The sequence below is a fragment of the Brachyistius frenatus genome, unplaced genomic scaffold (assembly GCF_029030835.1).
Source record: "Brachyistius frenatus isolate BFR_SWC_R1_liver_20210118 unplaced genomic scaffold, ASM2903083v1 Contig_210, whole genome shotgun sequence".
Taxonomy (NCBI): domain Eukaryota; kingdom Metazoa; phylum Chordata; class Actinopteri; family Embiotocidae; genus Brachyistius; species Brachyistius frenatus.
The window spans coordinates 607,954-632,581 of record NW_027210809.1 but is presented as its reverse complement, the minus strand read 5'-3'; the positions used below and the strand labels follow the sequence as shown (position 1 = coordinate 632,581).

General features: G+C 40.9%; 2 protein-coding genes across 3 annotated transcripts; both read right to left on the bottom strand.

Annotated features, from left to right (window-relative positions):
• Positions 1 to 1,007: 1,007 nt before the first annotated feature.
• Positions 1,008 to 3,629, bottom strand: LOC138633161 (overexpressed in colon carcinoma 1 protein-like). The gene is made up of 5 exons (XM_069719240.1): positions 3,495 to 3,629; positions 2,409 to 2,433; positions 2,200 to 2,235; positions 1,943 to 2,019; positions 1,008 to 1,226 (listed from the first exon to the last, which is right to left on the bottom strand). The coding sequence occupies exons 1-5, from the start codon at positions 3,553 to 3,555 to the stop codon at positions 1,165 to 1,167; spliced, it is 261 nt and encodes an 86-aa protein (XP_069575341.1). The 5' UTR covers positions 3,556 to 3,629; the 3' UTR covers positions 1,008 to 1,164.
• Positions 3,630 to 8,568: 4,939 nt separating this feature from the next.
• cpm (carboxypeptidase M) lies at positions 8,569 to 20,611 on the bottom strand. 2 transcript variants are annotated; one of them, XM_069719229.1, is made up of 10 exons: positions 20,429 to 20,611; positions 19,416 to 19,595; positions 17,477 to 17,574; positions 14,110 to 14,282; positions 11,256 to 11,355; positions 10,979 to 11,084; positions 10,470 to 10,640; positions 9,815 to 9,967; positions 9,484 to 9,632; positions 8,569 to 8,875 (listed from the first exon to the last, which is right to left on the bottom strand). In XM_069719229.1, exons 2-10 carry the CDS (start codon positions 19,579 to 19,581, stop codon positions 8,606 to 8,608), a joined length of 1,386 nt encoding a protein of 461 aa, XP_069575330.1. In that variant the 5' UTR covers positions 19,582 to 19,595; positions 20,429 to 20,611; the 3' UTR covers positions 8,569 to 8,605. The 2 variants fall into 2 exon arrangements, with proteins under 2 accessions (XP_069575330.1, XP_069575329.1); XM_069719228.1 differs by lacking the exon at positions 20,429 to 20,611 and adding an exon at positions 20,375 to 20,422.
• Between the last annotated feature and the right edge of the window lie 4,017 nt (positions 20,612 to 24,628).

The following is a 24,628-nucleotide window of genomic DNA, read 5'->3' as shown; positions in this document are numbered from 1 at the left end:
TATGATAAAAAAGTCATACTATAACATGTCGTCTAAAATATGATCAAAAAGTCATACTATAACATGTCGTCTAAAATATGACCAAAAAGTCATACTATAACATGTCGTCTAAAATATGATCAAAAAGTCATACTATAACATGTCGTCTAAAATATGATAAAAAAAGTCATACTATAACATGTCGTCTAAAATATGATCAAAAAGTCATACTTATAGCATGTCGTCTAAAATATGATCAAAAAGTCATACTATAGCATGTCGTCTAAAATATGATCAAAAAGTCATACTAAAGCATGTCGTCTAAAATATGATCAAAAAGTCATACTATAACATGTCGTCTAAAATATGATCAAAAAGTCATACTATAGCATGTCGTCTAAAATATGATCAAAAAGTCATACTATAGCATGTCGTCTAAAATATGATCAAAAAGTCATACTATAGCATGTCGTCTAAAATATGATCAAAAAGTCATACTATAACATGTCTTCTAAAATATGATGAAAAAGTCATACTATAGCATGTCGTCTAAAATATGATCAAAAAGTCATACTAAAGCATGTCGTCTAAAATATGATCAAAAAGTCATACTATAGCATGTCGTCTAAAATATGATAAAAAAGTCATACTATAGCATGTCGTCTAAAATATGATCAAAAAGTCATACTATAGCATGTCTTCTAAAATATGATGAAAAAGTCATACTTATAGCATGTCTTCTAAAATATGAAGAAAATATATCAAACTATAGTTTGACTTTTTGATCATATTTCTGACGACTATAGTATGTCGCCCGACATGTGATCAAAAAGTCATATTATGGCATAATATATGTTTTTCTTCGCATTTTAAAAGTCTGTGTCAATGTCAATGTTTATATAACCCTATTTTAATCTTTTAAGTTCCCACAATAGATATAGTTGCCACTGCTCCATCTGCACAGTTTGGTTAATGAGTTTTAAATCAGGTGAAATGACTTCTGTTATTTAACCTCACCATTTCATTTGACTTTGTTTTCCCTTCTTCTGAAACGGTGAACCTCCAGCTCAGACTCGCCCGGTCCTTTAACTGCTGACACGACATCTCTGCTCTCATTAATGGGACGGCAGAGAGGAACCGGAGGAGGTCGTCACTCCCTCAGCAGCATGCAGCTCTTCATTAAAATCACAGTCCGTCGCCCCACGGCGGCTTCCTGAGGGACGAGTCCCTCACGAGACTCTCAGAGTCTGCAGAGGACAAAGTCATTAATTAACACACACACACTTATTCATACACACACAAACACACAGTGTCGTGTTTTCTGTCTCCTAGGCTCTCATGACCCTGGAGATTCAACAGGAAATTCATACTGTGTGTGTGTGTGTGTGTGTGTGTGTGTGTGTGTGTGTGTGTGTGTGTGTGTGTGTGTGTGTGTGTGTGTGTGTGTGTGTGTGTGTGTGTGTGTGTGTGTGTGTGTGTGTGTGTGTGTGTGTGTGTGTGTGGAGGATATTGTGTAATAGATAAGTTTAAACAACAAATGCACGGAGTAACGTTGATGAAACCTCCGGTTGACGGGGAACATTTTTATCTTCATCTTTAAAGTTTAAATTTATCTTATAAATTTCAGAGGATCATTTCTTGATTTGGTCTCAATCAGACAGCAACTCTGCTGTCGCTCCAAACTGCTGATTTGTAAAAAAAAAAACCTCCAATAGTTTCAGAGTTAACCGTGAGAATCGACGCTTAATTAAGATACAAAAACTGGAAATATTCCTCAAAGGAGCGAAGACACACCTAAATATTCACGATTTGAATTTGTTTTTTCAGTTCCTCCAGGCTAACCGTGTCCGAGATCCGAAAACTCCAAGAAGGAACGACGATCTCGCGCTAAAAGTAAAAAAAAAAAGAAAAAAAAAAGAAGAAAAGTTTGTTACGTGGCGATCCCGTTAAAGTGAAACGTTACCTCGCAGCGAGCCGATCTGGACTTCAGGGATGTTGCTCAGGTCAGTCGGCAAACCCACGTACACGCCTCCATAGTCCCTGATCTCACACACACACACACACACACACACACACACACACACACACACACACACACACACACACACACACACACACACACACACACACACACACACACACACACACACACACACTCTAAATTAGCTATTAAATCAGAACGTGTGTTTTCCCTGAAAGCAAAAGAAAAGAACAACTCACCTCTGTCTGTCGTCGTCCGTCACGGACTCGTCTGATCTGTCAACACACACACACACACACACACACACACACACACACACACACACACACACACACACACACACACACACACACACACACACACACACACACACACACACACACACACATTAAAAGAAGGTCAGACCGCGACACGTTTCAAGATGAAAACGTTTTTCTGTCGTACTCACAGCTTTGAAGAGAACTCGCTTCGACCTGCAGCGACAGGAAGGAGGGAAATTAGTTTCTGATGATTTCATTCACAGTTTTTTTTCGCTCTCAGTTCAAATAAATAAATCGGTGACATTTTCACACGCTCGAGTCAAATGTCTCGTTTACTGTTATCAGCGTCTGACAGCTGTGACGCTTTATTCAATCTGCAGCAACAAGAAGAGGAAAAGAAAAACCCTGAAATGTCACATGTTGATCAGGAAATAAACATATTTCAAAGTTAAATACATTTACATCTAAACATGAACAGATTTTAAACAACACATAAATACTGAGATGTAATGCAGTGATTCCTTGTGGAGTTAAATAAATAGATGTACACAATAAAAAAAACAAATAAAAAAAAACAAAACGGGGTTTATCCTCTGAGGAGCATGAATGTGCTTTTTAGAAATTTGAAAATTTGTGATACAAATTTGCACCTAAAGATGGTAAGAAAGGAAACGTCGGCTTGACTTTAAAAATAAACATAATACAAGTAATATGACAAACATTTATAACATCTGATTATAACTGCTTATTACTCTTTTCATAATAATGTTAATATACCAAATGAAAGTGCTGCACAATTCACTAACTCAATAAGACCTGATACTTGTTACTGTGACTTTAATAAATTTTGTTGTTATCTTCTATAAACCTTCAAACTCAATAAAAAAAAGTTACTTCCTGTTTTTTGCTGCATTATATTTGACTGAATTTTAGCAGTTTTCTTTGTAACCTGCAAATACAACTAGATAAATAATCATTTGAACCAAAAAATTCAAAAGTTTTAGGACTAGCAACCTCCAACAATCTTCTGTGTTGCCTGAGAGGCAAAAAGAAGGAGGCTGAGAGAGTTTAAAGTTTCGGGGAAAAAGATGGAGGATGAAGTCGGGACTTGTTCGAACACCTGACACCTTTTCCCTCCTTCTTTCTTTAGAGGACAGAAAAGGAAATAATCGTATTCATTTAGTTTTAAGTTTGTACAACAAATCTTTTTTTTTTTATCTAACATTCATAAAATCCGTCCCTCCACCCGACCTGCCGTCTTCCTGCTTCCTCACCTCCAGTGTTGCAGCTGTTGGCGTTATTGTTGGTGGTTGGTGAGGAGTTCCCACATCCCATCTCTCATCACACCTCAGAGGAAACAAACAGAGGAGGAGAGGAAACAAACGGAGGAGGAGAGGAAACAAACGGAGGAGAGGAAACAAACGGAGGAGAGGAAACAAACGGAGGAGAGGAAACAAACGGAGGAGGAGAGGAAACAAACGGAGGAGAGGACACAAACGGAGGAGAGGAAACAAACAGAGGAGGAGAGGAAACAAACGGAGGAGGAGAGGAAACAAACGGAGGAGGAGAGGAAACAAACGGAGGAGAGGAAACAAACGGAGGAGAGGACACAAACGGAGGAGGAGAGGAAACAAACGGAGGAGGAGAGGAAACAAACGGAGGAGGAGAGGAAACAAACGGAGGAGAGAAAACAAACGGAGGAGAGGAAACAAACGGAGGAGAGGAAACAAACGGAGGAGAGGAAACAAACGGAGGAGGAGAGGAAACAAACGGAGGAGAGGAAACAAACGGAGGAGAGGAAACAAACGGAGGAGGAGGAGGAAAAACAAACGGAGGAGAGGAGGAAAACGTCCTCTTCATCCCTCTCTGCTCTGCATCTGAAGCTCTCAGCATGAAGAGAGGATTAAAATGAGTCGGGAACAGAGAGCAGGGAGGGAGGGGAGACGGTGTGTGTGTGTGTGTGTGTGTGTGTGTGTGTGTGTGTGTGTGTGTGTGTGTGTGTGTGTGTGTGTGTGTGTGTGTGTGTGTGTGTGTGTGTGTGTGTGTGTTTTAAAATCTCGACACAGTTTGAAGGAAGCAGATCAAAGTCAGTGAGAATCGATTTAATTGGTGCGTTTCTGTCCAAATTCATCTGAAGAAGAATCAGAGAGGAGAGGGTTTTTTTTTTTTTTTAAAGGAGCAGAACAGCTGCGAACACACCTGAAGGCGGAGAGGGAACACTCAACGGGCCCAACCGGACCAGGACCAGGACCAGAACCAGGACCAAGGGCCCAATGGGTTGAGAGGGGGGCATCTGATATGCAAAATATCTGAGGAAGAGACACAAAACAACCAAAATAAGATGACAATTGTCCACAAAGACACTCAAAATGATCATGGAAACCTGACACCACCATAAGAGATGCAAAATGACCAAAATAAAACACTAAGACAGAAGAAAACCACCTAGAAGAACGATCTGAAGTTGACCAAAATTGACCAAAAAGACGCACGAAACCATCACAAAGATGCACAAAATGACCAGGAAAAGCCAAAACCATCATAAAGAGATGTCCGATGTCTAAAAAGAGACAAAAAAATGACCACGGAAATCTAACACCACCAAAAAGAAATGCAAAAACCAAAAGATCATGGAAAGTCAAAAACGACCATATTAAGATGCAAAATGACCGAAATGAAACGCAAAACTAAGAGACCAAAAAAACACCTCGAAGAGGCAGAAAATTACCACGATGATGCACGACATCATCACAGAGACAACATGAGAAGCAACGCAATCACAAAGATGCATAACACCAATAGAGAAAATAAAAGGGTCATCAGGGCCTCTAACAGGTTTCAAAAATTGGATTTAAAGTCCTCCGAGGCTCATAAACTACTGCAACCAGGAGCTGCTGGTAGATAATTCGGCAATGACAGTGTTTCCATAATCTAAACAAGTAGTGGCTGTAAATGACTGAATCCATGGCAACAGTACACTTCCTGTTTGGGATTTTTCTGCACATCTGCTGTTTTTCTGCCAAATTGATGTTCTTTTATCTCATCAATGATTTGATCAGCTTCTCTTTATCAATACAAACACTTTCTCTGAGATGTAGAAGGAGAAATATGTCAAATGTATGTTGAATGAGTTGATGTTTAAAAGTGTAGTTTTTCATTTGGACCACTGAGAGGCAGTGTTGTCTCATATTTATCTTTACACACCGTCTTATCAACTGGAGTCAGGATTTACATGTTGAGCTTTCAAATTTAAACTCACGACTAAATATAAATAAAAGTTAAAGTAGAAAAAAAGGAACTGAAATAGAAGTAAAAGTAGAATTTCTTACCAAACGCTTTAATTTACATTTTAAACATGATTTCCGCTTAGAGATCATGAAAAGAAATAAAGACCTCTCAGAACTCGGCTTTGAATTATCACATTTTTAAGTTTTCAACAGCATAAAAGTAAGTCAGTCATAAGTAATCTGTGCATGAATGGAAGGAATGCAAACAGAAACTGCTAATAGATAATTCGGCAACCTTTTAAGTGCTATAATGTGACACAATGAGCAAATACAGGCAAGAACGCTGCAAGGGCCTTTACGTTGTTTACCAGCGTTTGAGGGGGGCGGGGCGGGGCGGGAGGGGGGGCGGTTACACAAATCAAACTCACCTGCTCGTCACCTGCCCGGTTTGTTGACGACATCAGCGCTGAATAAAACATAGGAGGATTTCTTCGTTCACTGTTTTGACATCATTCAATCTTTATGGTGGGAAAAAAAAAAAAAAAAAATATCATCTTAAAAGTGCAGTTTGTTTTGTTGATTCACCTCCGACCAACTCTGCAGCACTTCACTGCTCATCAGTCATCAATGGCGACCTCAGATATATGGAAGCCCATGCAGGACAAAAAAAATATATACAAAATTGGAGTATTATTTGAAAAATGATAGAAGCCCTTTCCTGGAATAAATGCACATTTAGACTACGTTAGTACACGTGTGACAAACAAAAAGCTGAAAATAGTATGGAAGCCTCTTCATGACAAAAGAAATAAAACAACCTGGAAGTCGCATATTGATTTTTTTTTATAATAAATTGGACCCTGATAAAATGTCATGTTTTACCTCCTATTTTGTAATTAAAAAAAAATACTGTTGGTTTATCTTTTCTTTTTTAAACATCTCAAAGCTTTTGAATTTAGGATTTTTGATTTACTTCCTTTAGATTTGCTACAATAAATACTGACGCGGTGTCTCACAATATTATATAATTTTTTTTGACTAAATATCTCATAATCTTGTTTTAGAAAGATACTTTTTTGTTGTTGTTTTTTTTACATACTTGAGTTTTCATCAATTTCTGGGCTTCCGTGCAGATGTCAAATTAAAAGGGTTTCAACCAAAGCAGCCAAATCAGATTAAAGATGTAAAGATACAAAAGACCACAAACACAATTACCACATTACAATTTCTCATTTTTTTTGTACTTTTAATGAGAGACTTTCCTTTGGAGAAGCAGACTTACGTAAGTGGACCCTCTGGGGTGTTTTACAGTTTGTTGAAACATGAAAAAGAAGAAAAAACTAATGAGGTCTGATGTTTTTTCGGGTGTGACTGAAGCCTGCGGTCACTACAACCATGGCACAGAGGATTTATTTCTTTTTACACTTTATTTTGATATCAAACAATACAAACAAGTAGAAAAGGCAAAAAAAAAAAAAAATGAAGAGGATGAATCTGCAGAAGGCAACAAGAGAAAAAAAAAAAAGGTCTGAGCTGCTCAGCGTGATGTTAAAATAAGACGTGTATTTAAATATAAAGGTCACCGGTTTACTTCACAGTTAAACTACCGTGTCGGACTCAATAAACAGAAACGATGACCGCCTGCATCATATTTCAAAACACAGTTATGAATGGCGTCATTTATCTGCGGCCTAAAAACGACCTTTTTTCTAAAGAAAACAGCATCCCGCCTTTGCAAATGCTAATTTTAAAGTGCTCCTTCTTCTTCTTCTTCTTCTTCTTCTTCTTCTTCTTCTTCTTCTCACGTATAAAATTACAGTTACAACCACTCTTTAAAAAAAAAAAAAGACCAGTCTACTCGCTGGAACATCTCAGCAGGGAAGACTTTTTGTTATCTAGAGACCAAATCCTCCGAGCTTTTCTTTTCCCCTCCCGTGACCTCCTTTTTAAATACAACAAAACTCCCAGCTGTCTTTTTAAAAGAAGAAAATCCAGAATTGAATCCTGTTGAGTGTCATAACGAGGGAAGTGTGTGTTTTTCCTGAGGTTTTCTTTTCCCTTTAAATCCTAAGTTTGGTTGTAGAGGTCTTTCACCAGCCTTTTTCTTTATAAACATTAAATACAACCTTCAATACTTTGTTTTTCTCACATATTCATCTTTCAGTAGTTCATTTGACTTCTTAGAATATGTTCAGTAAAATACTGTAAGGTGTGTAAGTCACACGAGCGTTTCAAATGTCTCCTTTTACCAAAATTGCTGAAATCTGTAAAAATAAATACAACTTTTTCAGGTTAATAATGACACAAAAAAAAAGGCCAACTTGATTTTTTTTTTTTTTTAAGGCAACAGAAAGTCCCAAAAAAGAGGAAGCTATCGTGACGTCTGTTAGCCTAGCGTTGCTAACGTGACAGATTAGTGCTGCCTTGTTTCGGGCCAGTTGGCATTTTAGCTTGCCAGTAAAAGTGGTTTGACATGTAGTTTTTAGACAACTCGTGTGAACTCGTCGCACAAAATAAATGTTTCCATTTGTCCCGAGCCGTCAGATAGCTGACAATGTGACTGACAGGCACGTCAGCTGTCAGCCAGTTGTCCTTTTTATACAGGAAGATGTTTCGTAGGACAAACGGTGTCACAAACTTATTAACGGAAATACTCAAGATCTAAAAAAATTAATAAATCTAAAAATATCTTAAAACAGTTTTTATGCTTTGCAAAAAAAAAAGGAAAAGTTAGCGAATCAATAAAAATCAAAATATAAACAAAGTGCGATTGAAACAGACGAACGTGAACGATACAAATTAAATATCCAAAAAAGCTTCAGAAAAAAGGACGAAAACGTCTGAAGTGCAACAAAAACGATGAACAAAAATTCATCATGTTTTCTAAATTATTTGCAACCGCAGCTTTTTCCGTTACGCCATCTTTTTTTGCCCTCTCTTCTTTTGCAACGATTTCATGGCACACAAGTGGAGGATCGGCGCCACCTGCTGCTGAACTCCACAAACCAACTCGACGATGTTTAACTGTCGTGGAAGAGGTCTTCGGTGGCGGCGAGCGTGAAACCGAAACTCCGGACTCCAAAACGTCCCGTCAGAAACCCGTCAGGTGTTTCTGACGGAGTCGATTCCGTCGACCGGACGTCGCCACGGCAACCGCGTCATCCGATCAGGGATCGTAGCGTCGCCGCCAAGCCGACTCCGACGGCCAGCCCGCTCCACGTGGGCCCGGTCGCGGCTCCGCCCACTTCCTGCCCCGACGTGTGGTTACACGGGGAGGCGTCGCTCGCCTCGGTGGCGTTCGCTGCGGCGCTGCCGGTCGTCGCGGCGACGCGTCGTAACAGGAAGTCATGCTTCATGGCGGAGTAGCGGTCGGGACCGTACGGGACGCTGAGAGTCTCCGTCAACGCTTCGTGACCCGGGTACGTCACCTGTCAATCAAACAGATCGGAGAAAAGAAAGTGAGTAAACGTTTGGAAAAAAAACTGCAGGAACTTAACGCAGGAACTTAACGCAGGAACTTAACGCAGGAACTTAACGCAGGAACTTAACGCAGGAACTTAACGCAGGAACTTAACGCAGGAACTTAACGCAGGAACTTAACGCAGGAACTTAATGCAGGAACTTAACGCAGGAACTTGACACAGGAACTTTATGCAGGAACTTAACGCAGGAACTTAACGCAGGAACTTAACGCAGGAACTTAACGCAGGAACTTTATGCAGGAACTTAACGCAGGAACTTTATGCAGGAACTTGACGCAGGAACTTAACGCAGGAACTTAACGCAGGAACTTAATGCAGGAACTTAACACAGGAACTTTATGCAGGAACTTAACGCAGGAACTTGACGCAGGAATTTAACGCAGGAACTTTATGCAGGAACTTAACGCAGGAACTTGACGCAGGAATTTAACGCAGGAACTTAACGCAGGAACTTAATGCAGGAACTTAACACAGGAACTTAACGCAGGAACTTAACGCAGGAACTTAACGGCCGTTTCGGCTGATTAGCAAGTTTTACGACAAGTTGTGTTTACGGTGAATTCGTATTTTCCCGGCAGCAGCAGTCGGTAGTATTCTCCGTATCGGTCGGTTCTGAACGGACACAGGTTCCTGCGACCTTTGACCTCCACCACGGCGTTTGGCACCGGCACTCCTGAGCCATTGAGCACACGACCTTTGACCCCTGATCTCACACACACACAAAACAGAAGGTGATTATCAAGTATTGACCCAAGTACAGTTTTACGTTAACAGCACAGGACATGGGACATGGACAGGTGAGAAGACAGACAGGTAGAAAGGTCAGTAAGCAGAGACGGGTAAAGAGACGGAGACAGACGGGTAAAGAGACAGACGGGTACCGACCCAGGTGGACCTGCTGGATGAAGGACAGCAGAGCTTTCTTGTTGTCCGTCCACAAGGCAGGAAGTTCTTTGACGGGAGGAAACTTGCAGCAGGAAACTTCCAGCGTCACCTCCAAACACTGAGCCCACACGTAGTTGTAGTCCTGCATCCCACCTGCACACACACACACACACACACACACACACACACACACACACACACACACACACACACACACACACACACACACACACACACACTGAAACTTTTATTTTTCTCATTAAATAATCGACTGATTACTTTCTTCAATCTATCAGTTTCGTTTTAATATTTAAAAAAAAATTGTTTTTAATATTAGCAGAAATGTTGCAATAAAAATTGGATTAATCAGATGATTGTTTACATTTTTTTTTAAATATAACATGTCAGAATATAATATCATATAATATCAATCCAGGATATTTACATGAACACAGAAGGAGTTTATTAATGTGCATGTAAACAATATGTATCTCAGATTAATGCACACAAACAACAGGACGGAGTCTCCAGTTCCCTTCCAGCCCGATTGGGTTGCAGTGATCAGGTTTCTCCTGAGGAGGCAGTCACGGGTCGTAATCCAACCTTTATCTTTATGCTAAGCTACGCTAACGGCCGTGTCTCTTGGTGTTCGGACCTGCCAGGGGATACCACTGGTAACCGTTGGTGACGCCCTCCGGGAACGGCCGGCTGTCCTCGCAGAGGTCGCCCCGCTGCATGGAGGCGTGGTTGTGGGAGTACACCGTGGCCAGGTGAACGAACACGTCGTCGTCGGGGGAGACGCTGGCCCCGCCCACCAGCTCGCTGCCTGCGGGAGCAGACAGGCGTTTAAAACCGTTTCGTGAACGTGAAAATCTGATCAAATGAATCCTTTTATCGCCTTTTATATGGATTATGATTGTTTACGGTGTTTTATTTTCTCTCCAGGATGACTTCCTGCTGATTTTTCATCCCTCATTAAGGTTGTATTTAGTTTTACACTTTCATATAAAGAAAAGAAAATGTCCCAAAAACTATCCTTAAAAAAAAAAAAAAGAAAAGATTTTCCAAAACATGCTCATGGGATCGTTTCGTCTTTTCAATCTCGTTGTTGTTTAACTTTTCAACTTCCTGTTTGGAGGACGCCGTCCGTTTGAGAGCGTTCACCTCCGTTGCTGTTGTCGTACGGATAACTGGCCACCAGAGCTCCTCCGTGAAGGTTAGCGGAGAGGACGAAGCTCTCGGTCTTCAGCCAGCCAATCACAGCTCTCACCTGGAACACATGACGCAGCAACGCGGGTTCAAATATTTCCTTTTTTTCAGACCATCTACGACCTCATCTTTACACACGCAGTTGTGTATCGGTGTGACAACGCTGCCACCTTCAGGTCAAAGAGGGAAAAACACACGCAGACAGACACACACCGCAGGTCACATGACCAACCTCAGCTTCCCTCTTCTCCTCGGAGAGCTGCTGTTGCCGTCGGAGACCAGCGAAGGCGTCCGGGAAGTTCCTGTTCAGGTCGACGCCGTTGTAGTTGAACCTGACGGAGACGGAGAGTTCGTGACAAAGTTATTCATACACAAGTCGAAGTACATTTTCACAAATATTAGACTATGTTTTATATTATTATTATTATTAATTAATATTCAATGATGGCTTTTTTAGTATTTTGGACAAAGGAATCAACTTTTAAACTTTTAAACTCGTTGGTCCTTAAAAAAACAGATTTCTTGTATTTAGTTTTTTACCTTTTAAAATTTTTTAAGACTGAATTATTTATTTGAATGTAGTTTATTGTGTGTGTGTGTGTGTGTGTGTGTGTGTGTGTGTGTGTGTGTGTGTGTGTGTGTGCAGCTGGTGGCACGGCTCCTTTGAGCAAGGCACGTGTTGAAAACAGCTTCCCACGACCCTCCGACAGTCTGCAGGAAGTGAGCGTATCTTTAGTTAAACAGCATGATTATGTATTCCTGTTTTCATCTGCCGTTATTGTTGGACATCTTTACAAACATTTAACTTTTTGCATTATTATAAATAAATGATTGTGTTTGCATCATCGCTTTTTAAAGCACTCTGATTTTATTTTGTAAACTGATGCAAAAAAAAATAAAGTTTATCGTCACTATTTGTTTCATAAGTTTGTGTGAAAACAAGTCAAAGAGAAACACACAAACATCCCGCGTCGTACTGGGAGTCGTACGGTTTCAGATCAGAGAGCGGCTCGTCGACGTGGAGTTCGATCACATGACCCGATGACATCACGGGTCACCGAGCGACCGGGAGCTCAGAGCGGCTGCAGCTGTTGTGATCGCTGCTTTTATTTTGAAAATACTGATACAGCTCTTTTCTTTACGATGGTTTGAGATCTGAAGAGATTCGTTTTTGTCTCTTTTTCCACCTGAACACTGACACAAACCGGGAAATAAAAATTCAACCGTTGATGTGTGAGATAATTTTCTTCATTTTAAGCGTTTAAAAAAAAAAGAAGTGTTAAATTAAAATAAAATAAAGTCAAGTTCAAACATGATGTTTCTCATCTCGTTCACTCAGTCAAACGTTTCCTCATAAGGTTTGGAAAGTGGTGATCTGAGGCAGACCACACACACACACACACACACACACACACACACACACACACACACACACACACACACACACACACACACACACACACACACACACACACACACACACACACTGTCTGTCACTGATTGGGAGGTGAGGCTCCATTACGTGATACAAACACACAAACACACACGTAAACAGCAAACAGAAGGAAGAAGTCAAAACACACATAATTACACACTTAGAGGCTTTAACTGTGACTGCAATCTGTGTGTGTGTGTGTGTGTGTGTGTGTGTGTGTGTGTGTGTGTGTGTGTGTGTGTGTGTGTGTGTGTGTGTGTGTGTGTGTGTGTGTGTGTGTGTGTGTGTGTGTGTGTGATGCAGATCTAATGTGCGTTTCTGGTTTCCTGCTAATTAAAGTGTTTTGGGCGTTGGAGCGTCACATAGTTTAGTCTTCATAATAAAAGCAAGTGTGTGTGTGTGTGTGTGTGTGTGTGTGTGTGTGTGTGTGTGTGTGTGTGTGTGTGTGTGTGTGAGATCTCAAGTCTTTAAAGTCTTGTTTGAGTGTTCGTAAAACACACAAACACACTCGAAATGTCCCTTTACAAACTTTAAAGTGATGGAAATATCGACGTACTTTTACTCAAGTTAAACTTGGAGGTACTCGTACTCGTACTCGTACTCTTCTTTTCTGCTTTTCTTCTTCTTCTACTTTACTACAATTACGACCATATGTACCACATATATATATACCACATGTATGAAACATGTTTACCGCATTGCTTCATATGATAAAATGGGAAAAAAATATGCGGGAAAGTTTTTCACGTGGAAATCACGCGTGAAAATGTTCCAAAAAATACATATTTCACAAGCGTACGTGCATTTTATATGTGGTGGGAATACACTGTACAACAAAATATCAAACATTTCTATCAGCAGATTCATAAAAATAATCATTAATTACAGCCCTAAATCTGAGAGTTGAAAATTAGTATTATATTAATGTAATAAAGTCACAAGAGACTTTTACTCGTGAAACATTTTCAATAAGGGATTTTTACTTGTCTGGAGTATTTTTTTTACAGTGTAACGTTGGTACTTTTATTGAAGTAAAGTTTTCAGTCTTTATTTAGATTTTTGCGGCACGGACAGTCGGTCAGAGAAGAGCTGGTGAACAACAGCGACGCGCACCTCCCTCAGGAGGAGGTCATACATATTGCATGAGGAGGCGACACATAAAAACCTGGTCTCTACCCAGGTCTTAAATCATCGCTCGTTTGTTCTCAGTTGTTCCTTCGTGCTTTTCAAAAGTCTCTTTTCAGGAGCAACGCGATCGTCCCGGCGGAGAATTTCTTTTCGCTACTTTTTTTTTTGGTCTCCTCCTCCCGAGGATAAAATCTCTTCGCATAAAGCTCCACTGTGTTCACCGGCTCGGCTCTAAACGTGTCCGTCGGCCGTTTGTTTTTTTACGATCAAAACAACAGCCTGCTGCTCAACCAAACAATAAATATGATGTAAAACCAAAACTAGGCGCTAAAAGAGGCTAAAAAAAAAAAAAAAAAAAAACGCGAAAGAGTTGGTGATTCTCTGAAGGGAAAATGGCTGCAAGAAGGTTAATTTGATTTGAACATACAAAAAACGGACAGTGTGTGTGTGTGTGTGTGTGTGTGTGTGTGTGTGTGTGTGTGTGTGTGTGTGTGTGTGTGTGTGTGTGTGTGTGTGTGTTTACCTGCCCTGGCTGTACAGGCAGTTCCTGTCGGCTGCGTCGAAGCCGTCGGGGTTCATCGTCGGCAGGATGTGGATGCGGGTGCTGTTCAGTAACCGCAGCGACCACGTTTCGTTGTTACGGTAACCGCGCACCAGGTCGTCGATCAGCTGAAGCAGCAGCTCCCGGCCGAGAACCTGAACACACACACACACACACACACACACACACACACACACACACACACACACACACACACACACACACACACACACACACACACACACACACACACACTGAATGTGAGTTTAAACTGATAATAAGAAGTGCAGAATAAAAATAGATGTTTCCTGAATGGAGTCTGGTGCTTCAGAATGAACACAAACTAGATAATTAATAAACATCTTGTCGCTGCGGTTTTAATTTCACACTTTAATTCATGCGTGTTCCCTCCTGACGGAAACACGCGGGGGAGGAAGTGATGTCGAAATCCAGAGATGAGTCAGAGGTTGGTTTTTTTTTTTTTTTTTTTTTCCCGGAGGCTGACGCCTTATTGGACGGTGGGGAGAGGATAAAAAAAACAAAAACTTTGTGAATGAATGAGAGTCTTAGGAGTGGGAAAGGGAGAAGGGTGGGAAAAAGGTGTGTGTACAAAGACGCTACACACACACACACACACACATGTCGGGGCTAGCTCTGCCTCCGGCCATCATCCATCGCTTCGTCTTTCCTTTCTGCTGCTGTCACACCTTCTATACTTCCAGAATAAGTCTGGTGATATTCAATATTAATGTTATTGTGAGTCAAAATGCCAAAAGGACAATGAATTGATCCTACTTGAAAAGTATTGTGTGTGTGTGTGTGTGTGTGTGTGTGTGTGTGTGTGTGTGTGTGTGTGTGTGTGTGTGTGTGTGTGTGTGTGTGTGTGTGTGTGTGTGTGTGTGTGTGTGTGTGTGTGTGTGTGTGTGTGTGTGTGTGTGTTTTAACGCAGTGGATCTTCTTCATCCGGGCTGTTTTATCTTGTAACTCAAGACTTTTTTGTTTTTTTGTTTAGTAGTTTCATCCGGTGGTTTATTAGTCACGACACGTTTATATCAGCAACTTTAAGTGTCGATGTCTTTAATGTAAAGAAACAGACATTTTGCTGTGGTGGCCGCCTGCTTTGATTGATGTGTCGTTGTCGGACGGGATTCAAACAGTCCAGTGGTGTTTATGTCAGCTGTGCATTAGCTAATGTAGGCTAACGTTCAGGCCTCACTCGGATCGAAGGAGGTCACTTAAAGAAAACGTCCTCAGAAACTAAGACAGAAGACCCAGAAAAAAACAGCTCGCCCTCACGTACACAAACACACGACTTCCTTTCTCTGAAACACACAAAGGTCATTTTTAGAAAACAGAACCGATCCCTCGTGCAGATGAAGTGCTGATGGTCGCGGCCTGTTTGTTGTTGTTAGATATTTTTAACTGATGATTCACCAGTTGGTCCGGCGTTGTTGTTCTTTTAAACCGGGTTTCTTATGGTCACATCTTTAAGAGACCCCCCCCTCACTGTCGTGAGCAAAACTTAACATGGGAAATAAATACAGTAAATTTACAAGAGTGCCGAAGCAAAAAAAAAAAAAAAGATATATTTTATTGGTACTTGTAACTTCATTATTTACATTATGATTTTCTACTGCGAATCTAACAATAGAATCGTGTGCAAACTTCACGTAGACGTAAAAAACTGCTTGAGATCAGTGCAGCGAGTTTTGAAGATATCACAAGTAATTATGAGTAATTCCATAAATTGTCATTTTGGCCCGAATTTAATTCCAATTCATTGCAAAGTTTTAGAGATAAACTCGCTCAAAGCAACAACATTTGAACTTAACTTAATAAGTCTGTCGGATGAATCCTCTGGGGAACATGAACGTCTGAATAAAATTCTGTTTAATAGTAGTTAAGATATTTCAGACATTGCCATTAATTTTAACACAAGAAATATGCTTATGTGGTTGATGTCTATAAAAATCTTCTGTGTAACAGTACAAACGGGCCTCCAGTTAAATCTAAGCCTGTTGGAGATTTCACAGGCCAGCTGGTTAATAAGTGAAAGAGGTGACTGACCTCTGTTTGAATTTAAACCAGTTCTCAGAAAGTTTCCAGCTCCTGTACGACGTGTTGGATTTGACAGTAATTTGTGTGTGTTTGTTCAGAGAAAAGGTCTTTTCTGGAACCTTCCTCGGACCCGACACACTCCGATGACTCTGTTTGCTGACTCTGTGTGTGTGTGTGTGTGTGTGTGTGTGTGTGTGTGTGTGTGTGTGTGTGTGTGTGTGTGTGTGTGTGTGTGTGAGAGAGAGAGAGTGTGTGTGTCCAGGCGTGACTTGTCTATTTAAGGACATTGGCATTGGCTGTCATGCACATGCGGTGCGATCAGGCGTCCGCTGTCACCACGGCAACCAGATGCTCTCCAAGAGGTCGCCAAGAGTTTCCACTACTCTGATTTTAATTAACATTTATCCACGTTAAATTTGTCTTATTTAGATTTACTTTATATACCTGCAATTCATCACATCACGTCAAGCAAAAGCTTCCACGTCTCGAGTTGATTTTTAACCGTACAGCTGTAATCTTTTACTGGTGTCAAACAAACCTTGAACTTGTGTCTGCTTGTCTATTTATTGGGTTTGCAGCTGAGTCTTTGTCACGGATTTTTCCCACTACGATGACCTAACTCTGGCTGAATGTGCTGATGCAGCAGTTCAGAGCTGACAATCACAGAAAAGAAAAACGGAAAATCATGGAATCGCCAAACTAGAGAGGGTTTATCATCAGGGAACCATGAAGCTCTGCACCAAATTTCACGGCGGCCCATCGAACAGTTCTTGAAATATTTCAGTCTGGAGAGGTGGACCGACTGACCGAAAAACCGACTGACAGACGGCCGTTATGACTTAAGAAAATATACTTTTCACACTTTTCCTTCTTATTATAAAAAGAACAAAAACACTGTTGTTATACTGAGAAAATAAAAATGAATGTAGAAAAATTTGCCTCCGTTAAAGCTGAATCTGAGACGAACATTCGACCTAAAAACTCTTTTCTTTTTTGAAGTCCTTTCCTGTCACTTATCGTTCGTTCCTGTTGAATTCACATCCACAGATTCTTTTTTTTTTTTTTTTTTTTTTTGCGGCGTCGTCTAATGTTGAAAATGTTGACTCAGCTTTCTGTCCGTTTCCATCTGACAATAATTCAGGTCGCCACGCGGTCGGTCGGCGGCAACACAAAGGAGCGTGTTGGAGTGTGTCGGCCTCTCAATGGCTTTTGTTGATCTCTTTAGTGCCGCTTCCTGTTAGCAGGCAGGGATCCCGTCGCCATTCATCTGCGTCCGTGTGTGTTCACTCACCTCGTTTCCATGCATGTTTGCCACATATTTGAATTCTGGGATGCCGGCGGTGTGACGACGAGGGCTGACGCCCAGCGCCAACACCCACAGCTGCTGACCTGCAACACACAGACAGGAAACAGATTCTTTTTTTTATGACAAAGGGGTTGATGGGAGTATTTGTACCAAAGATACATTCAGAAAATAAAACATAAAAGGCTTAAAGAACAGGATTTATTTACCCTGTGTAACCCTCTCACACTGTCCCGGGAGCAGCTGAGTAAACTCAACTGTATTTGACATGATGCAGTGCATCATGGGAGGTCCCCCCCCCCCCCTTATTTTGAATTTGATGGCATTTTGGAAACATGGGTTGCGTAAGTTTTACGAAAAAGGAAAAAGTTTTGAGCCAAATCCTAAAAGTGGAGTCTGAAACACGAAGACTCGACTTCCTGTTCGTCTTTTTTCGGAAACTCTGGGAACCAAAATTAAACCTGAACTCTGGGTTGAATGTGACTATTTGACAAAAACACGTGTTTAATGTGTCCCTGAGGATTCCTTCAACTCCTACTGCTGTCGTTTTAACAGATGGTTACAGTCTTGTTTTTAAAAACTCTGCTGTACATATTTAAACTATAAATACTGTTTCTGGTCTCAGATGGTTTTTTGCTGCTTTCTTGTTGAAATTTCTGCAGATTGTAGATTTAGTTTAATCCACAAATCAGTTTCTTCTGAGATCAGGTCACATAAAACAGAACGAAGATGCTTCTTTATTAACTTCACATTGTTAACTCTGCAGTTCCTCTTTTTGTTTTTGCTCCCTGAGGCGTCTTTCAGCTCATTGTTTTGGTTTCTGAGACCTTGTTAAAGTTTTGATTCTGTTTTTAGTGAAAAAAAAACAACCTCCAGTTTAATATTTTTTTTTCAGTGGGGAAATGTTTCCACGTCAACACGGCCGCTGGAACTGTTTTGAATGAATGAAGCTCTGCACGCCTCAGCAAGTCTGCAATGCACACACACACACACACACACACACACACACACACACACACACACACACACACACACACACACACACACACACACACACACACACACACACACACACACACACACACACACACACACACACACAGGTTGGACGCAGGCCAGGTGGTGGCCCAGATTAGCTCAGATTAGTTGTCTGTGTGTGTGTGTTCTTGGCCAGATTAGGCCGTCCCAGATTAAATCAACCACAGTTCACCGTCCCGTCACACGATCACACCAACGGACACCGAGCCTGTCAGTCCGTCAGTCACCGTCCGGGTTGCCACGGTGACGGACACCTGACACTTCATCCCCTGTGTGTGTGTGTGTGTGTGTGTGTGTGTGTGTGTGTGTGTGTGTGTGTCTGTCACTCCATGTAAAATTCAGATTTACACGCTTCACATGCAGGACGAAAACAAACTGAGATGAAAAACGTTTGAAGAACCACAATCTGCACGTAGATCTAGATTTATCTAGATATGCAGCTATTTCAGAAAGTGTGCAGACATCTTCACGTTTTGCAAACTTTTTTCTGTTGTAAATCTGCATTTAATGAGAATAAATGACCATTTTCTTTTGCAAAAAGTGTGCAAAAATCTGTGAATATCAGATAAATACAGATAAAGAGGATATACAGACGTAGATACGTATCTAAATAAATATAGATGTAAACTGCAACTACAAAATCAAGATCTCTAGAATATTCCTCCTTAATATTGAGACGTGGGTCTGAAACCACACGCAGAGGTGCGAGGACACAAACCTCCATGACAAATACAGATATTACAAATATTAGCGGCAAAATTATTAGAGCACAAAATTATTTGTATTAAAGATACGGCTTCGAAAAAAGTGTGATAAGAATGAATGTCTGCGCATTCTCATCTCCACAGACGGGGAAACAGGAAACAGGAAACAGGAAGTGCGTCGTTACCCTTGACGGACTGGCCGATGCTGTACAGGTGTGTGATGTCGGGCTCGGAGACGCTGACCCGGAGGAGGTACTGCTCGATCTCGTTGTTGTTGTGGTACCGAAACTCCAGCGTCCAGGCGAGGCTGAGGAAGAGGACGGGGAGGAGGAAGACGAGGAGCGATGACATCACTGCAGAGGGACCTGACGGAGGAAAAAAGTGGAAAAACAAAACGGGTCAAAAATGCGAAGCTGAATTTTCTTCAGGCAAATACTGATTTTAAAAAAAAGTATAAACAGCTGATTAAAATGTCATTTTGATGAATCTTCTCTTTAATTTGAAAATAATTTAATAGACGTCTCTTATCTGTCATTAACTTCAGAATAAATACTACAGGAGTGACGTGATCAGTTTGTGCTCTTGTGTTTAATTATGTAGTTTTAATAGTAAAACTAAAATGTGTCTGCAGATAAATAAGAATATATATGAAGAGTAAAGTTTTCAGCAGTTTTAATAATGATTATTTCCTCAGGTTTAATTGCAGCAACTGACTGAAATAAAAACTGTCTGTATTTTCTGTATAATTAGTAACAAATGGCAAGAAAACATTCAAGAAAATATTAGAAAGTCGAAATAGATAGATTCTGTAAATATTAAATCACTTTTCCCCCTAAATTCATATTCACTTATAAACGAACCAAACAGACATAAACAATTAGTTCATTTACAGAAATTGAAAACCACAAAGAATTTAGTAACATAAATATAAATATTTAAAAAAATATTACAGACATATCTGACGTTGTAAAAACAGCCAGAACACCACATGAATACTCGATATAATTAAAGAAATACTGATGCTGAAGGAAATGTAAGATTACTGGTTCTCACAGTTAAACATTTTATAGATAAAATACTTCTGACAAACACTTAAATTAAAGTTAGGACTCTTATTAATCAGAAATAATGACGTAGCACTCGCAGGACACTTCAGGAATGTTCCTCTTATCGATCGATTATCAGCCGATCATCTCACCTGTCCGCCCCGTCGGTCCGGTTCACCGGTTCACCGGTTCACCGGTTCCGTGTGTCGCCGCCGGTCCGAACAACACCGGCAACAAAACACCGGTAGTTTGTTTGATTTTGAACGAGGAGTCGGTGTCTGTCTGCGGGCTCCTCTGAATGAACGTTTCTCCTTCACCGCGGATCTCCCTCCGTCTCTCCGGGAGGGGCGGAGCTTAGACAAGCACGCGCGTGCGTGTGTGTGGATTCAACAGGTTTTATGAATGAAACAGCTGCGATTCAGTCAGAAAAACCCTCCAAACTCAGCTTCTTCTTCTTCTGACCTCATTCACATCGATGAAAGTGACAAAAGGCAGAAAACAAACGTCGCCTGTTTTGATCTAATTGGCTGAAACTGAGTGAAAGTTTCCATCTAAAATTAAAATAAATAAATAAATAAAAAAGGTCGACTTTATTTGTTCATTTGCTCAGTTGTGGATGTTTTGGAGAGCTCGTAGTCGACTGCAGTGAATAAATTCACACGCTGTAAATGGAAAGTAAAAAAATAGAGCTGCGCTATTTATGTTAGCTAAATGCTAACATGGTAAAAGTGTGACGGTTTGCTATTTTCAACCATCTTAGTTTAGTTGTTTGTGTTCTTTGAGGAAGTAGTCGAGGTCAGAAAGGATTTCAGGAGACATGTGGGTTTTTTGTTGTGCTGGCTGATGCTGCAGGGTTCAATAAAGAGGTCATAGGTCATCGAGTAGGTTGTAGAAATTCTTGAGAGAAGTGTTGGTTCTTTCTTCTCTTATTTTTTTTAAGTAGGTTGCAGATGTCCTTTAAAACATGCAGAAACTTTAGGGAAAGAGTTTAGTTGTTGAAGTGGTTGTAGACATCTTTGAAGGGATCCTTGAAGAAAGTTTGAAGTCTTTGAATGAATGTGTTGGAAGGTCCTGATAGAGGTCGCAGGAGTCCTTGAGGAGATCTCGGAGGTCCAAGAACAGGTTGTAAAAACGTAGGATTTGCAAATACCGACTGGAAAAGGAAAATCAAAAAATGTTTGAATTCATAATCATGGGTTTCACCTTGATTTGAATATGAAAAGTCATGGTCTATTTATTTTGTATTGGTGTTTATAGTTGAAACCAGTTAACACTTTGCATGGAATTTGATAAATAAATAGTATTATGGCGCCCCCTGCTGTTAATACAGAAAAGACAAGTGTGACAGTCCTGGAATTTATCTTTAAATCCCCCGTTTATCTTTTGCAAACTGTCATTATCCTGAACATAAACCGAACCGGTCTTGACATGACCTTGACAACCTAAACACACACATCTATAATTTTATGGGTTTGAAACCTCCACGTTTTCAGACCACGGACATCCTGTTGGTCACCCAGTGGGGACGACACAAGGAGATGTTGCAGTCCCACTTTAGAAAGACTAAAAACAGCGATAAAGAGCCTGTGATGGAAGGAGGAGGTCTCACTCTGGCAGAAGTTCCACCCACAAAGTCAACCAGCCTAAAGGAAACGGGAGGCTTCAGTGATGTTGGGTTGGTTTTGTGGTACTTTGGCGCCATCTGCTGGCCGTGGCTGAAAACTACAACAGGGCACATGACATTACAACATGACTGATAATGAAGAAAAAAGTGTATTTACAGCTACAAACTTAGCACATAAACCTAATTAGCAGTAGCACTAGTAATATTTGATTACTCATAGTAATTAGGTAGCGGTCCTTGAAGAGGTTCTGGGGGTCTTTGAGTAAAAATTATGCGTAACTAAAAGAGTCTACGGTCCCTGGAGAGGATCTAATTGGGATTATGGAGGTCTTTCAGGAGGCTCTGGAGGGTCCGAAAATACATTTCAGTCCTTTAGGAGGTTGTAGGAATCCTTGAAAAAAGGTGTACCGGTTGCCGAGGTTTTAGTAGTTGTTGTCCTGGGAAGTTTTATTGAACATTGGGTGGTTGTAGAGATTCTTGAGGTGATTCGGTGTCATTGAAGGGGTTTTGTGAATCCTTTAGAAGATTGCAGAGATCCATAAAAGGGTCATAGGGGTGTTTGTGAAGGTTGTAATGATCCCTGAAGGGGTTGTAAGAGTCCCTAAAGAGGCTGTAGACATGCTTAAGGTGTTTGTTTGTGTCATTACAGTGGTTGCAGGGGTCCCTGAGGTGGCCGTAACAGTCCTTGAAGAAGTTTTAAGTGTTGTTGAAGAGGTTGCGGGATTTCTTGGGGAAACTTCTTGAGGGGTCGTAGGAGTCTTTGGGGACGTTGTATGGACCTCTAAAAAAAAAAATGTGTTGGGGAGTTTATGATGTTTGCTACACACATTATAATATTGTAGTCATTGGGGATATGAAAACAGGCAGACCCTGAGGGGACGGGGACCCTGAGAGGACGGGGACCCTGAGAGGACGGCAGCGCTACCTGAGGATGTCAGGACGATCCAGCTCTAAAGAAGTTGTACTGGTTCTTGGTAAACCAACTGTAAAAAATTGTAAAAAAAACCATACAAGCTGTTAAAATTCTCATCTGTCAGATGTTGTAATTGATATTTTCAGATGTAGTTTGTCAGCTTACTGCTCGCATTAAAGAGAACCGACAGCAGCGAAAAGGGTTTTTAATCCTCTGACCACGTTGAGGTAATAATGTCGGAGTAATTGAGGCTCGAGGGTGGTGGGGGTGGGGTGGTGGTGGGGTGGGGGTGGGGGATGATCGACAGCTCATTTAAACAGACATGGTCAAAAAAGACGAGAGGCTCGGCTCCAGAAACAGGAAGTTAATGAAGTCGGAGGGATGAGCGAAAGGTACAACGTTGCCGAAACGCTCATCCGTCTCTCCGTAATTGAAACCTCATTTAGTGAAACGTTGACTCAACGTTTTCTCTCCAAAGAAAAGAGCTTCGATTTATCTGGAAACAAAGAAAGGAAGTCTCTTTAGACGAGTGGAAGATACGGAGATTATCTGTCTCCGTTGGAGGGTCCGTGAAAAATTTAAACAACTATCTACATTAAATGTTGAACCAACATTCGAGGTTCCCAGAGGATGAATACTGCTGACTTAGCCGGTCCTCAGACTTTTCCCTCTAATGCCACCGTGAGGTTGACTTTTTAAATATCTTCCCAACCTTTGAATGGACGGTCATGGAAATTGGTGCAGACATCGATGGTGCCCAGAGGATGAACCGTTCGTGACTTTGAGGATTCTCCAACTTTTCCTCTCAGGGCCACCATCCGGTCAGTGTTTTCACTCATCCCACAATAAAGTATATTAACATCTATTAGATCGATTGGTTTGCGCAGATATTCATGGTTCCCAGAAAAATGACTTTTTGCCGCCACAACGCTGATATTTTCTGGTTTAAGACATCTTTTGGTTGGTTTGGCAGATTCATTTTTTATAATTTTACTGATCTTTTTGGTTGCTTTTGTAATAATACTTCAGATCAGTTTAAAAATATTCATGTGCAAAGAATTGAAGCAGGAATTTTATGAACGGACACAAAAAAAAAAAATGAAACTAGCTCAATAAACAAAAGGAGCAGGATGTGAAGTGGTTGTGTTGGTTTCCTGGATGGTGGACCGTTTCTCCACATCAAACTCTTCTCCCCCATTTTTTCATGTTTTGCCAACGTCTGGCAAATACACCCCGTCCGAAACAAAAAGCTGCTTTAACCGAGCGTCTCTGGAGTTGACGGAGTGAAATGAGCCTCTCTGGCGTTGCTGAGTCATGTTTCTGTCGTGCGGACAGATATTTGATTGTTTTGCGAAGCGGGAAAACGTCGAGCGGAGAGAAGACAGAGAGAAAGAAAGTTAATCTGTCTGAGATAAGACTCTCTGAGTCCTCCAGCTTTGGAGGAAATCTCAAATCCAGACCATCATATTTCCATAATCTGCCTCATATCTTAACCAACCAGCGCTGACAAACTCATCTCCCGTTCCCATCATGCACCTGGCCTCTGACTCATTACCATAATCCATCCAGTTTGTGCAGACTTCTAGCTGGAGTTCGGTAAATGATGCACGGCGCCGACTATGTTGCACTGATACTTGATATTTGATCGTTTTTGTTTTTCTTGAATTCAAGCAAAAAAGTTTTGGAAAACTGTTTGTTTGAAAAGTGGGACACGACATGAACATAAAGAGACAAACAAAACACCAAAATGATCCAAAACAAAAGATAAAAAACAGCTAAATTCAGACACAAAATGGCCGGTGTGAGTGAATCTCG

Coding starts and splice junctions, on each gene's coding strand:
- LOC138633161 (XM_069719240.1), bottom strand. CDS start 3,555: ATGGGATGTGGGAACTCCTCACCAACCACCAACAATAACGCCAACAGC. Junction 2,236..2,408: donor AGCGAGTTCTCTTCAAAGCT/GTGAGTACGACA, acceptor GTGTGTTGACAG/ATCAGACGAGTCCGTGACGG. Junction 2,020..2,199: donor ACGGACGACGACAGACAGAG/GTGAGTTGTTCT, acceptor GTGTGAGATCAG/GGACTATGGAGGCGTGTACG.
- cpm (XM_069719229.1), bottom strand. CDS start 19,581: ATGTCATCGCTCCTCGTCTTCCTCCTCCCCGTCCTCTTCCTCAGCCTC. Junction 9,633..9,814: donor CATCCAGCAGGTCCACCTGG/GTCGGTACCCGT, acceptor GTGTGAGATCAG/GGGTCAAAGGTCGTGTGCTC. Junction 8,876..9,483: donor CGGGAAAATACGAATTCACC/GTAAACACAACT, acceptor TTTGATTGACAG/GTGACGTACCCGGGTCACGA.